Raw genomic sequence first — 15,461 nt, forward strand, 5'->3', positions numbered from 1 at the left:
AGGCTAACACAAATCACTTTTGTAAAGATCTCAGTACCATGTGTAGTCATAGAATATAATTTGTAATTCCACATTTTGCAGCTTTTTAGAATATTGCCAACAATGATTTTAAAGTCATATGTCATTTTTGAAAACACAGACAGGAATAATGGAAATAATTCCTGGGACTTGTTCCAGGGAAGAGGAAATAAGCAACTTACTTTGGGTCTAGTAGATGATAGTGAGACTCCACATCCAGTAATTCTGGAATTAATTGCTCTCAATCTCACTTCTATTGTCCTCACAACAAAGTGCTTCTAGTCTCTTATTAACCACGTAAGGATATTTATGATTACCACTTGTAACCCTCTGAGATCCTTTACAGCTGAAATATTTTATTAGTTAAAAGCATGTAAAGCATTATAAATTATTGGTTGATGTCTATTATATGACTAAAAATTCTATCAGTTCTTCCTACTTATTTGGTAGAATTGAAGATATTTGGGCTGCCTTCCTATCTACTATGTGTTCTGCCTTCCTCTTCCTCTATTGATATTCATTTCCCATCTTCTCAGAAAGGATGTCTTTCAACTTTATTAGCCTCATGCATCAGTCTTTTATAAAAACCCAGCAAGAATAAGAGATACCTTTGCAATAATGTTGAAATTGGCTCCAGGTCCCCTTGTTTGTACAGAAAATGAAGGCCTTTCCCACCAACAGGTAGCCTGAGTCACAAGTGTATCTGACTTTCATCCCAGGAAGATATGGAGATGCATGTCCTCCAGTATGATGGCCATTGTGCATCTTGGGTGGAGATGGGCAAACTAAAAATAGGAAAAGACAGTTAAACACTGAAGTATGAACATGCCAACACATCTAATACTATCTCTGACTAATAGAGCCAGATGAAGACCCAGGCAGACAGATCTCAATGCACTAACTGTTTGTGGATCAGTGGGAAGACAAATTCTCTGTACACAGACCTCTTAGCCTTTACATAGGATCATGTGTATTCTCTACCTGCAGACTGCACCAGATAGGAGTACCACTGGGATCTAAACATGACTAATTCAATGCTGTCTGTCCTCACTGGAGGACAGAACTTCTTTGGACAATCAGAGCCATAAAGGCAGTATCTGTTTGCCAGGTACTGTCATTTAAAGTTAGAAATATATGAAAAGAAATAATCTACAGAGGCCAGAAGAACAATCATCCACTTTACTTCTTCAGGGGCATCCTGAGTTCCCTGTGCTAAGGAAACCTGAAGGGACAACAAAATGCATTAATGGACTGCATGAAACACTTAGAAGTAACAAAAGGAGTACAAATGCCTACACCAGACTTCCTAATTATTCCTATAGCATTACCAATTCTGAAGAAAACTAGTCGTCAACATGTACATTCTGTTCTGCACACTATCTATCTAGAATAAAAACTGGTAATAGAGATGGCATGACCATATATTTTCATTGCCCTTTGTTTTTATTGCTTTTAAAATATGCTGTATAAAATCTGGGCCTCGATGACTCTCTGCACTTTCGACTGTCTCCTCTCCTCACCATCCTACCATTCTCACCCTAGCAGGCAGGGTTATCAGAGTACCACCAACTGGGGCAGAGTGCAGCACCTCTAGAATCATCTGTTATTCTCCTGGCAGGTCCTTCTATGTCTGATATTCATAACAAAGTCATGTTGCAAAACATAAAATGACGGTCATGATAATAATACTGATATTCTTGCTCAGATACACTGATCCATCTGGGGAGGTGCAATGAGGAAGGGTTCACTGACCAGCCAGATCAGAAAGTTCACAGAGAGGGGCAGCACTGCTCCAAATCCCATTCCCTTGACTGTCACTTGTACAGTGAATGGTGCTCTCTCCAACGAGATTGAAGATTATCCCTCTGTCTGGGTGGGAGTCACATGTATAAGATATTTCTTCTCCATAGGGAAAGTCTCCCATAGAAGTTCTTGTGTGGTGCCCATTAAGAATAGCTGGAGGATTTGGACAAAAGATTTCTGGAAAGAAAACGAGAGCATTAAGTTCCATTAGAGTTTCAATCAAATGATTATACAATAATGGTGCTGTGAAACTGTGTTATGAACATATATTTTTTCTATAATAATATAACTAAGGTGGGTGGAATCTAAATATGTAAAACATTTTTTAGAAGAAACTGAGGAAGGTGAGAATAAAATTACAGTTTATTGCAAAAGTTCAAAAGACTCTTCAGTTGGCCAAGATTTAAATCAATTTGAAGGTAATTAATTTGTTTCTTTTCAACAACCATGTGATTTTCTACTTTACGTGAAGCATAGTAAAAGTCTTGGGCATAGCAAATGAAGAAAGAGGAAACCAAAGATGGCAAATATAGCCATTTAGACAAAAGAGATTTCAAGCCAAAAATGATAATGAGAGAAAAAGAAAGTAATTATTTAATGATAAAATGGTCAATACATCAAGATGACATAACAGTCTTAAATATATAAGCATCTTACAAAAGAGTATCAAAATATGTTAAGCAAATACAAGCAAAGTGAAAGGGAAAAACAGACAACACAAGAATAGTAGGGGACTTTAGTACCTCCACTATTAGCAATGGATAGATCATCTAGGCAGAAAATAAATGAGGAAATGCTGAAATTAAATCATACTCTAAAACAGATGGACTTAACTAATATACATATATATGTTTGTGTGTGTATATATGTGTGTATATGTGCATGCATGTGTGTGTATCTATAGATATATATTCCATCTACCAAAAGCAGAATATGCATTTTTCTCAAGTACATATGGAACATTTTCCAGGATAGAGCATTTGTTAGGGCATAAAACAATCTTAGCAAATTTAGAAGATTCAAATCATATCATTTTTCAGACCTTATGGTATAAAATTAGATATCAAGAACTGGACAATAAACAAAACAGTTTTGGACAACTAATAAGTCAAAAAAGAAATCAAATTGGAAAGAAAAACTATCTCAAAGCAAGTAAAAATCAAAATAAACATGTCAAATCTTATGGGATGCAAGAAAAGCATTTCTAAGAGCAAAGTTTACAGTGGAAAACACAAGATAAGAAATTAGAAAGATTTCAAATAAACAGCCTAACTTTATTCCTCAAGAGATTAGAAAAAGAACAAGTTAAGACCAAAATTAGCAGAAACAAATAAGTAATAAAACTAGAATGGGATTTAATGAAATACAAACCAGTAAAACAATAGAAAGGATCAACAAACTAAAAGCTGGTTCTTTGAAAAGATAAACAAAACTTGTAAGCTTTAGTCAGACTGAGGAAAAAAATGATTTAAATTTAAAATATTAGAAATGGAAAAGGAGACATTACAACTGATACTATAAAATATATAGGACAATAATAGCTTACTATAAATAATGATTTGTCAACACATAGGATAACCTAGAAGAAATGAATAAATTTTTAGAAACACACAATTTACCAAGGCTTAACCAGGAAGAAAGAGTAAATATTGACAGGACAACAACAATAAAAAGATTGACTTAGTAATTCAAAACTTCCCAACATAGAAATCATCAGGACAAGACGGCTTCACTGATAAATTCTATGCAATATTCAAAGAAGAGTTAAATAAATCCTTCTCAAACTCTTCCAAAAAGTTGAACAGAAAGGAATATGTCCAAATTCATTTTACAAGGCCAGCATTGTATTACTCTGATACCACACCCAGCTAAGAGCAAAATGAGAAAATTATAGACCAATATCCCCAATAAATATAGATGCAAAAAGTCTCAGCAAATTCTCATATGTGGTACATATGTACAATGGAATACTACTCAGCCATAAGAAATGATAACACATTGCCATTTACAACAACATAAATGGACCTTGAGAAGATTATTCGAAGTAAAATAAGTAAATCAGAAAAAGCTAAGAACTATATGATTTCACACATAGATAGGATGCCAAACTGAGACTCATGGACATAGATAAAAATGAAGTAAGTGGTTATCAGTGGGAGGGGGTTATCAAGGGTGATGGAAAATGATTTGGCTTTGGTTAATGAGCACACAATTTAATCAAAAGTTAAATGTTATAGGGATGTATACTAAAACCTATGTACTTTTTTTTTTTGTATTTTTCTGCAGTTGGAAACGGGGAGGCAGTCAGACAGATGCCTGCATGCGCCCGACCGGGATCCACCCGGCATGCCCACCAGGGGGTGATGCTCTGCCCATCTGGGGCGTTGCTCTGTTGCAACCAGAGCCATTCTAGCACCTGAGGCAGAGGCCATGGAGCCATCCTCAGCGCCCGGGCCAACTTTGCTCCAATGGAGCCTTGGCTACAGAAAGGGAAGAGAGAGACAGAGAGGAAGGAGAGGGGAAGGGGTGGAGAAGCAGATGGGTGGTTCTCCTGTGTGCCCTGGCCGGGAATTGAACCAGGGACTCCTGCATGCCAGGCCAACTCTCTACCACTGAGCCAACCAGCCAGGGCTAAAACCTGTGTATTTTTATTGATCAATGTCACCCCATTCAGTTTAATTTCTAAATAAAAAGAAATTATCAGCAAAATATTTGAAAACAAAATTTAAGTACACATAAAAATAAGTGAAATTTACCCATGGGATGCAAGGATCTTTCAATGTAGGCAAATTAATAAATGTAATAATTCACATTAATAAAAATAAAAATCACATAATAATAAAAATCACATGATTGTTTTAATAAATATAGAGAAAACATATGAAAAGTACAACATTTTTTATAATGAAAATCTTCAGCAGATTAGTGATAGAAGGAACATACCTAAACATAATATAGGACATATAACACAAAGCCACAGCTAGCATTATATACAATGGACATAGATGGAAATCTTTCTCTCTTAGATCAGAAACAAGACAAGGATTTCCACTCTCATTACTCTTATCCAATCTAGTACTGGAAGTACTACCTAGAGTGATTAAACAAGACAAAGAAATAAAAGGCATGCAAATTGGGAAAGAATAAGTAAAACTGTCATTATTTGCTGATGATATGGTTCTGTTTATAAAATATCCCAAAGACTCAGCCAAATAACTGTTAAAACTAATTAATCATTTTAGTAAAGTTGCAGGATACAAAATCAACAAACGGAAATCAGTTGCATTTCTATACACAAAGGACGAAACATCTGAAAAAAGCATAAAGAAAGCTATTCCATTTACAATTGTATCAAAATAATACTCAGGAATAAATTTAACCAATGTAGTGAAAGATATTTGCCATGAAAATGACAAGAATTTGATGAAAATAATTAAAGAAGACACAGATATTTGTAAAGACATACCATGTACCTGGATCAGGAGAAGTGATATTGTTAAAATGTCTATACTACTTAAAGCCATGTATAGATTCTATGCAATCAATCTCCATCAAAATAGCAACAGAATTCTTCACAGAAATAGTAAAAAAAAGTCCTAAAAATTTTATGAAGCCTCAAAAGACCGTAAGTATACAAAGTAATTCTAAAGTAAAAGAATAAAGCTCAAGGTAGCACACCTCCTGATTTCAAATTAGACTATATGGCTACAGTAATAAAAATGCTTTGAGATTGGCACAAAAACCAGACACATAAACAAGTGAAACACAATAAAGACCCCAGAATTAAATTCCTGCTTATATGGTCAACAAATAAATATTCAATAAGTTAGCCAAGAGCACCAAAGGGAGAAAGAATAGTTTCTTCAACACATGGTGCTGGAAAAACTGGAGAAACACATATAGAACAGTAAAATTGAATACCCACTGTACACCACTCAGAAAAATTAGTTCAAAATGCCTCAAAGCCTTGAAATGAGACCTGATATTATAAAACTTCTAGAAGAAATTGTAGGAAAAGAGCTTTTCAATAGTGGGCTTGGATCTGACACCAAAAGCACACATATTAAAAGCAATAATTAACAAATGTGACCACACTGAGTTTAAAAGCTTTTGCACAGCAAGGGAAAAAATTAACAAAGTGAAAAACCTACAGAAAAGACAGCCTAGAGAAAAATTTTGCAAATCATATATTGGATAAAGTAATATCCAACATATAAAAAAAGTCATACAACTCAACAGCAATAAAAACAATTTGATTTAAAAAAAATGGGCAGGAGGCCTAAAAACATATTTCTCAAAGAGGACATTCAATGGCCAATGGGCACATGAAAGATTGTTCAACACTCCTACCCTTCAGGGAAATGCAATTTAAAACTTGTTAGAGTGGCTATTATCAGGAAGACAAATGATAACAAGTACTGGTGAGGGTGTGAATGAAAAGGAACCCTTGTGCCCTGTTGTGGGGATGTAAATTAACACAGCCACTGTGTAAATTAATACAGTATGAAGGTTGCTCAAAATTAAAAATAGAACCACCATACAATCCAGGAATTTCACTTCTGGATATTTTTCCACAGAAAATTAAAACATTAACTTGAAAGATTATGCACCCCCATGTTGACTGCAGCACTATGCACAATAGCCAAGATTTAAAAACAGCCTCAGTGTTCATTGGTGGATGAATAAAGATAATATGACATATATACTATACTATTATTCAGCCATGAAAAAGGAGAACCTGTCATTTGTGATTACAGATGGACTTTGAGCACATTGTGGTAAGTGATGTAAGTTAGATAGAGAAAGATAGTTACGATACGATATCACTTATATGTGAAATTTAAAAGAGCCAAACATGTAAAAGCAGAAGATAAAATGGCCATTACCAGAGAATGGTGGATGACAGAACAGGACAGATGTTGTTTAAGTGTGTAATTTATAACTAGTTATAAAAAATCTCTGAAGAAATAATGCATAGTTCAGTGGAGATAAGCAATAATATTGAATTATTTTTATCAAACTGGCAAAGAGACTAGAAATTAATTATGCCAACTACTTAAAATAAAGAATAATTTTGTAACAAGATAGAGGTACTAATTATGGCTACAATGGCAACCATATTACAATATATGAATGTTTCAAATGAGTACATTGTACACTTTAAATATATACAACATTGTATATAAAATATACTTCAAAAATATTATCTGATTGTACATTTGAAATCCCTATAATTTTATTAACAAATAACACCCCAATAAATTTAATGAGAAAAGAACATTATAAAGAGGAAAAGAAAAGATATATAAAGTGTAAGGCATGAGTAATGAAATAATCACAGATTCGGGGATAATAAAATGATAAAAAACTACTATGTATTATTATAATGTAATAATTATTCAAATGTTGGTATAAATCACTATCTGTACATTCACATACACATATATAACCTACATTGATGTAGTTCAATATTTATTGACTTAAAAATACCGTAGAAGTAGATATATTTTTTATTAGCAATAACCTGCTACAAAATGTTCTAGGACTAGAAAATTTTTTATAGTAAACTGATTGTATCTTGCTAATTTAAATTTTTCAGATGATTAAAAATTTTAGGCAGATTATTGAGACATCTGTATAACTTCTCATTCATTTCCTTGGAACTCTAACAGCTAAAGTAGTATGTGCGTGTGCGCACATGTGTGTGTGTAAATACTTATGAATATAATGAATACATTCATTGTTGAAGGTTTTTAAAATCTGGACAACCAAAAAGAATGAAATAATAATGGTCCAAAAATAAGTATTCTTAACAATTTAATGTATATTATTTCAGGTATGTATGTGAACACATGCAGTGTACCTTTGAATATAATTTCTAAAATACCATATTTGGTAACAGGATAATATTCAAGGCATATATATAAATACATAAATACAGATTGGATAAAGCATCTCAATCTCTAATTTCTCATGGTATAATTTACACCTTTATTAAAGACATGTAATGATTTTTAATAAGCCTTATCTTCTGTTGGCTAGTTGCAAATCATGCTGGACATTTAAAACCTTAACATTTTCCACTACTCTAAAAATTACTGCATTAAGTGTTTTTAGACTCAAATTATAGGAAAATGTCATGATTATTTTCTTGGGCTGAATTCTGGGAAATGGAATTGTTAGGTCAAAGTATATTTGCATTAAGGCATATATATATATATAGTCTTCCTGAAGTTTGTGACCACTTTTACTGCCCCCAACTCTGCGTGTGATAATGATTTTTTCACAGTCTTAACACTTTATCAATTTGCAATTAGACAGTCTTCTACATTCCTCAAAGGTTTGGTGGTCCACTTTACTCTATCCCATTGAATGGTATCAACTAATCGAGAATAAATACATCTAGGGTTTGAGACTGGAATAATTCAAAGGAAGAAGAAAGGGCAACATGACTAGAGGCTGGGGATATTTATTAAGAAATATAAATTGTTCTTCCACTGTTAAGAGTAAGAATAACAGGAAGGAAGTAATCATTCTGCTTCCTGGGATTGTAATGTGCTAGTAAGAGGTGGCACAGACAGGTATAATTTTCCATGATGTAAGTTAAATTTACTCACTAGGAGAATGATCTTTACATTGGAATTTGCTATCAAGTAGGGCATATTTACCTGAGTTCAAGTTCACAGTTTCAGATAAACTATCTCCTAAAATTGAAAACAAAAACCACTAAACAGGAAAACCATGTAGCATATAATTCCAATTTTCAAATATCTAAGAGACTACTCTGTGAAAGAATTAGGGTTTTTCTTTATAACTACAGGGTCAAATCAAGATCAACTGGAGGGAATGATGGGGGAAAATATTTTCACTCACTCTCACAAACAGGTGTCCCCTTATCCCAAGTGACATTATTGCCTGAGATGACACAAGCAGCAGATGGTGAGCCAATGAGTCGATGTCTACAAAAAAAAAAGAATGAAATATTATACCTTACACATATTTCCCACTTAAGTCATCATGAAAAAATAATAGAGGAGAATTTTACAAATTACAAGAAAATAAAAACATGAGAGCCCTCAAGAAAGAAACCCCATCTCCATCTCCAAATTAGTCCTTTATCGCTGAGAACAACCTTAAATTCTGACCTCTCTAATCCATCGTCCTTTTTAGTCCTTCACAACTTAATAAAATAGTTGTGTTAGTCATAATAGAACATTTTTGTACTTATCCTTAAGGAACCTCACAGAGTTGTTTTATCCATATATAAATCATCAAAGCAATTATGAATTTCTTGAACGGAGGAAATATGTCCTATGGAAATGTGAGCAACCTCTAAAGACATTTAAGCTTTGGGTGCTCAAAAAATACTTGTCGATTGAAGGACTGAATGATGCCTTTACCTTGAAGATTCAGTAAGTGAGATCCAGAAAAACAGTTAATCATCTTCACACTTTAAACCTGAAAGGCAGGAGTATTCAACCACCACACCACAAAATCATTCAAAGTAGGTCACAAACTTTAGAGCATTTCACATTAGTTATTTTTTGTTTACTATGTCTCTATACTGTTTTGTTAAATGTCACAAAAGATACTTGATAAACTGGTCAAGTGATCTAATGTACAGTAGGGCTAGACAGATTAAGTGAAAGGGAGGGTGTCTTGTGCAATGTCATGCAACAGAGAGGTAGTGATTGAACTGGCTAAGCACTCTGCTTCTGGATTAGGACGCGTGATCAGGACAGCAACCATGTGTAGTAGAGACTATTGGCATCTCCATTGTCCACTTTCCTCTTCCTTATTAATGATAGAACTCAGTATTTCTAACTGGCCTAGGCCCACCTTCAATAAAGGCTTCATTTCTCAGCTCCCCTACCGCTGGTAGAGCCATCTGACTACTTTCTTGCTAGAGGGATGTAAGTGAAATGTCTGAAAAGTGTTGCCAGATAAATGAGTTAGAGTCTTTCATTCTTCCTTCCCTTGGCTGGAGTTTGGACCAGGAGATGAGATGGAGTCTCAAATGGGATAAAAACAACAACAACAAAAAAAAAACAGGATTCTGTGGATTGTAGAGTCATCATTTGATGCCTACACTGCCCATAGTTCTTAACTTGAGAAAGAAATAAACTATCCTGTCTAAGCTCTTGTTTTATTTTCTTTTCTCTGGTCCAAAACAGTGACATTAGGATGATAAGAACCATGTAGATAGAGCAATAACAGTGAATATTTTGAAGACACATCAAGTCACTTTTATATTTAGGTAGTGATTGAATTTTACTTATTTTAAAATTGTTTTTTATTGGCTGTATTGTAAAATCTTTTCAAGTGTGCCAACAAGTATTTAATCTATGGCATTTTGACAAACAACTTGAGAACCACTAGAAGAGGGAAAGAAGACAATAATACCTTCACTATATGTGTGTTCCTTCTGCCTGTCTCTTATCCATTTAAAAGTTCCATTAAGAGCACAGTATCATACCTGACCAGGCAGTGGTGCAGTGGATAGAGCGTCGGACCGGGACGCAGAGGACCCAGGTTAGAGACCCTGGGGTTGCCAGCTTGAGCACGGGCTTATCTGGTTTGAGCAAAGCTCACCAGCTTGGGCCCAACCTTGTTGGCTTGAGCAAGGGGTCACTTGCTCTGCTGTAGCGCTATGGTCCTGGCACATATGAAAAAGCAATCAATGAACAACTAAAGTGTTGCAACAAAAAATTGATGCTTCTCACCTCTCTTCCAATCTGTCTGTCTGTCCCTCTTTCTGATTCATTGTCTTTGTCAAAAAAAAAAAAAAAAAGCATGGGATCATGGATGTTCCTAACTTTTACCTTTTAAAGATTGCTCTTAACCTGCTCACGGTGACTAAACTAGAGCCTTGAAGTAACAGTGTAAAGCAGGCTGCAGCCTAAGGATGGCTGTAAAAACACCGAATGCTTTGAAGGTATTGTAAAACACTCATATGCTGCAGTAGTCATAGGTTGTAAATTTTCCTGACCTTGTTTCTACCTCTCCAAAGTTCCTTTATTGGAGCCTAATTGTTACCTCCCTCAGGAATTAGAGATTAGGGTACCATGAAGTTAAAGCTTTGTCCAAGGAAAGTCATGAAATTCTGTTCCCTATAATTAATAGTATAAACACTATAAAAAAGCATACAGTGGCATAGGAAAGGCCCAGTAGTATCAGGGATGGGAGGATTAAAGGCTGGACTAGGGTGCCATTTCTTTATGTACTTGGAACTACTTTGCAGTAAACAAACAACTCAGTTAAAACATAGGCAACACACTTGAGTCCATGTTTCTCCAAAGAGGATATGCAAATAGCCAAAAACAGATGACATGATACTGAACATTATTAATAGGTAGAGAAATATAAATGAAATCCACTTCACACTTTCTGGGACAGCAATAATAATTTTTTTAAAAGACAGAAAATGAAAGTGTTGGTGAGGTGTGGAGAAAATGGGATTCTTGCACATTGCTGGTGAGAATGGAAAAACATGCAGCAGTGGTAGAAAACAGCTTGGTGATTTCTTAAAACGTTAAACAGAATTACCATATACTCCAGCAATTCCAATTGTAGTTGCACATCTAAAAAATTGAAAACAGAGACTCAAATACATATACGGTCAAGTCATCAGCTGCTCTACCTATTTTTAAGTACTTCCTGATAAAGTGTATTTTTCCTACTAAGGGACACATTTCATGGGTATTTTCAATTTTATTATGATCAAGAAGATTTCATATTTTATAAAGTATTGATTCTCTTCAATATTTGTGGTGAGTTCTTTTTCACTGATATGTATTTGTAGATTTGTTATTTTGTGAAATTACAATTGGCCAAGTTCTGTTTATTTTGATTGGCTACTTATAAAAGACTTGCATTTAGATCTACTCATCATGTCTATAGTTTCTATTTTTTTTATTTACTAGTTAATTTTCTTTATTAATTCATCAAGCTGGATTTCTTTAATGGTCCGTGTGTTTAGTCATTTAAAAATTCTTTAATAACATATTTAGTTCATTTATTTGAAATTTTTTTGTCAAATTACAGAAATATTAAATATATCTTTAGAAGAAGATTTGGCTTCTGAAATTTTCATGAATAATATTCACATCAATATTTATAATGAATATAAATAATGTATTGTTTACTACTATAGACTATTATGCAGACCAGCAGTATTCAAGTTCTAAATTCATCCTCCATCATGTGAATTTGGACAAATTTGTTCATTCTTCTGTCTCAGTTTTCTCCTCTGTAAAATGGAGCCTAAATGAAATATCCATTTCTAATTGTCATTTTAAATATTCAGTTAATTCATGTAATGCTCTTGGTAGAGTATTTGGACAACTGCACTTAATGATCATTCATTATCATTTTTTATGGGTAATCTGCAATGGTTGTTTTAATTTTCTCTTTGACCAAGATCCAAAATTTTGAGTTTTAATTTATTCTTTGCTAATGAATTTCTAGTGTTATTGTATTGTAATGTATACCCTCTCGTATTATTGTACCGTATTCACATAAAAGAAATCAAAACACATATAGTGTGGGAAATATTCTCATTTCAGGAAGTATATCTAATTGTTATATGTTTTGGGTTTTGCTCATGTAAGATTATACTTCTGTGCTTTGGTTGAGTACAGATATTTTATGGCACAACATTTTCCCTCAAAATACTAACTTCTGCTCCTTAATGTGTGAAAGAGACAGTTGATAACAATATAATTTTTTTCTGTTTATGTTTTCTCTGGCAAGTTGTAACTTCCCCCCTTTTCTTTCCAAGTGAGAAGAGAGGAGATAGTGAGACAGTCTCCCCCATGTGCTCTTACAGGGATCCACCTGGTAAACTGTCTTGGGTCTATGGTAGTTCAACTGAGTGATCTGTGCCCAGGGCTGATTGATGCTGGGACCAATCAAACCACTGTCTGTAGGAGGAGAAGAGAGAGTGAAGGGGGAACAGGAAGGGAAGAGAAACAAGTGGTCACTACTTTTGTGTGCCCTGATTGGGAATGGAACCCAGGACATCTATATGCCAGGCTAATGCTCTATTCACTGAGCCACTGGCCAGGGCAAAAAGTTACAAATTTTTTAATACCTAAATTTCATAAAATTTCTCCATGGAGTGTGAGAGCCTCTTATTATTAATCTTGTATTTGTTTGTAAGTGTTCTGATTCCAACAATCTGGTCTTTTTCTTTCTGTCCTGGGAAAGCAGCTTCCAGTATGTGCTATTTGATACTTCTTTTCTCTCTGCTTTTTAAAATTTCTTCTCATGTCTCAATGTGTGTGAGTGTGTGTGTGCGTTTGTGTGTGTAATTTCTAGTAACAGTTTTGGTTTATTCTGGAGAATTTAATCTAGTGTTTTAGTGATCACTTTGGTTTCTTTTTTATTATTATTATTCTTTATTTATTTATTTCTTCCTCTATTTTTTCTTTTTTTAATTCAATGTCTGATTATTTTTGCTTTTGGGTGTTTATTTATATATAAACATTAGTGATACCAGATCATGAAACATTACAAATGCTTCTTATTGTTTCATAGGTTCTATGTTACAAACACATATGAGATATTTCTAATATCCTGTTTTGGAGTCTCTTTTCTTATATTTTCTGGCTTCTCAGACTAGTCTGGGAAGGGATTAGAGAAGAATGTGTATTAAAAGGTGTTGAAATCTCCAGGCTCAGAGAGAGTGAGCACAGGTGAATGTTGATTTCTCTTGGTTTAAACTTGCTGGATTGCGGGTATAGTGCCTTGGGTAGGATAGGATGGGGCTGATCACCAAAGGCAATTTTTGGAGAAAGACATAATATACATAGATACCATTGGGTAACCTACCAGGATTCACATGTACTACCTTCATCAGGAGCATGCTGCCCTCTCTGATTTATAACACCAATGGAGATTCTTCCTCCATTTTTAGATTTCTTTGGTTGTATGCCTCTGTTCAAATTACCACCTCTATCCAGCAGTTTGATTGCTTACTCTTTGAAATACAAGGGGCAGTAGTCTAGTTTGCCTTTCCGAGACTGGGGTAGAGATTGACATTGATGTTGTGTAACTCAAATTCCAGAGAGAGTGCTCCCAACTCACCCTTCATTACAAGAATAATTAACTGTTGATCCAAAGTGAGTATCTGTGTTTATATGCACCATGCCATTGATGGGTTCTGGTGGAGTTCCACAGGATCTTCCTATGAGAAAGAAGCAGAATTTGGGACTAGGTGCTGTAGAGTTTGACCTTTGTTTATATGATCAAACTGGAGTGCAGCATACTGAACAGCCTATGTACTTCTGACTGTTCCAGAGCACTGAGCACTTTGAGGAAATTCACCCTCCAAGTTTAGAATCAAGCAGCTATAGAGCACTGCTTTTAAAAGGACTACCTTGCATTTCCCAGCAAAAGTCATTTATGGCTAAAGAATTGTTTTCTCATCCTACCAACTGAAATCAAAGGCTTCTAATTTGCGATTTTCCTTCATCTTAGCTAAGCATACTTCATTGCAACACACATAATTTTTTTCCATGTCCCTTTTTCATTCATGTCATGGTTTTAGCCATCAAAGGAAACCTCCAGTGAATGCAAAATTTCCCTCCAATTTCTTTTGCGTGACCCTTTTCCATGATGAATATCTCATCAAGGCACAGAGACCCAGACAATAAAAAGGTATGACCTATAACTCCACCCTCCATTTAAATATCTTGGGCAAACTGAGATACCTCACCATCAAAACAAAAACAAATCAAATCAGACTCTTCACATACTTTGACTTACGTAAATTTGTTCCCAGCATGGGGTTACTCACGTCTACAGACATCTTCAGGACTGGACCAGACCAAATTTTCTAAGCAGGTAATAGAGAACATATTCTCCAAATATCCAGGGGAGCATCTGTAGCTCAGAGTTGTCCCAATTGGAAACTCAGACCCATCAGTTAAGATTGTAGGCTTGGCAAATGGAAATTGTTCTGGAGCTCTACAGTAACCTGGAGACCAAAACCACAGAAATACCAAAGTGAGCAATAAAACTTCCACGCTGCCTTCCTTTCTCTCCAATTAAGCTGCTGTATGGGATCACAGAAACAGACATTTATAATATTGGCAAAGATTTTCTTCTTCTTGAAATTACCTTAAGATGGTGTTTTGCAACAACATCTACTCATCAAAAAACGTTTGCCACTTCAAGACTATTCACCTTCCTGGATTTTCTTATTTCATCAAGACAAGAAATTTAGCCAATGGTTAACCTAGAGTTAACCATCCATATCCTCATTTATTGATGTTAACGTAGTCGTGTATATCAAATCATATCTTACCATCTCTTTCCATTTATTCCTCCCTGCCCTTTTCTCAGGATTTTCATCACAAGTTGCCTCTCAGGCACTGAATAGCAGTCACCACTTTCAGCGGATTGAGTGATGTTCCTCCAAAAGATACACCTGTCCAGGATCTCACAATGAGAACTCGTTTGGAATTGGGGTCTTTTCAGATATAATTAAGGTAATGTGTTGATACAGAATTACCCTAGATAAACCAGGGTAGACTGAAATTTGATGACTGGTGGTGTCTTTACAAAAGAAAAGAAAGGACTATTGCGACACAGGGGAATAGGCTATGAGAAGACAGAGGCAGAGATAGAGTGAGGTG

The 15,461-nt window shown here is 34.9% G+C and overlaps 1 protein-coding gene across 1 annotated transcript in view; it reads right to left on the reverse strand.

Annotated features, from left to right (window-relative positions):
* CR1 (complement C3b/C4b receptor 1 (Knops blood group)) overlaps positions 1-15,461 on the reverse strand; it is a 166,865-nt gene that overhangs the window by 13,697 nt on the left and 137,707 nt on the right. The window contains exons 52-56 of the mRNA XM_066254496.1: positions 14,621-14,800; positions 13,909-14,008; positions 8,695-8,780; positions 1,771-1,998; positions 627-803 (exon numbers count right to left, since the gene is read on the reverse strand). Of these exons, the coding sequence (XP_066110593.1) occupies positions 627-803; positions 1,771-1,998; positions 8,695-8,780; positions 13,909-14,008; positions 14,621-14,800 (771 nt within the window). The remainder of the gene's footprint in view (positions 1-626; positions 804-1,770; positions 1,999-8,694; positions 8,781-13,908; positions 14,009-14,620; positions 14,801-15,461) is intronic.

This window comes from Saccopteryx bilineata, chromosome 2, assembly GCF_036850765.1.
Source record: "Saccopteryx bilineata isolate mSacBil1 chromosome 2, mSacBil1_pri_phased_curated, whole genome shotgun sequence".
In the NCBI taxonomy this organism is placed as follows: domain Eukaryota; kingdom Metazoa; phylum Chordata; class Mammalia; order Chiroptera; family Emballonuridae; genus Saccopteryx; species Saccopteryx bilineata.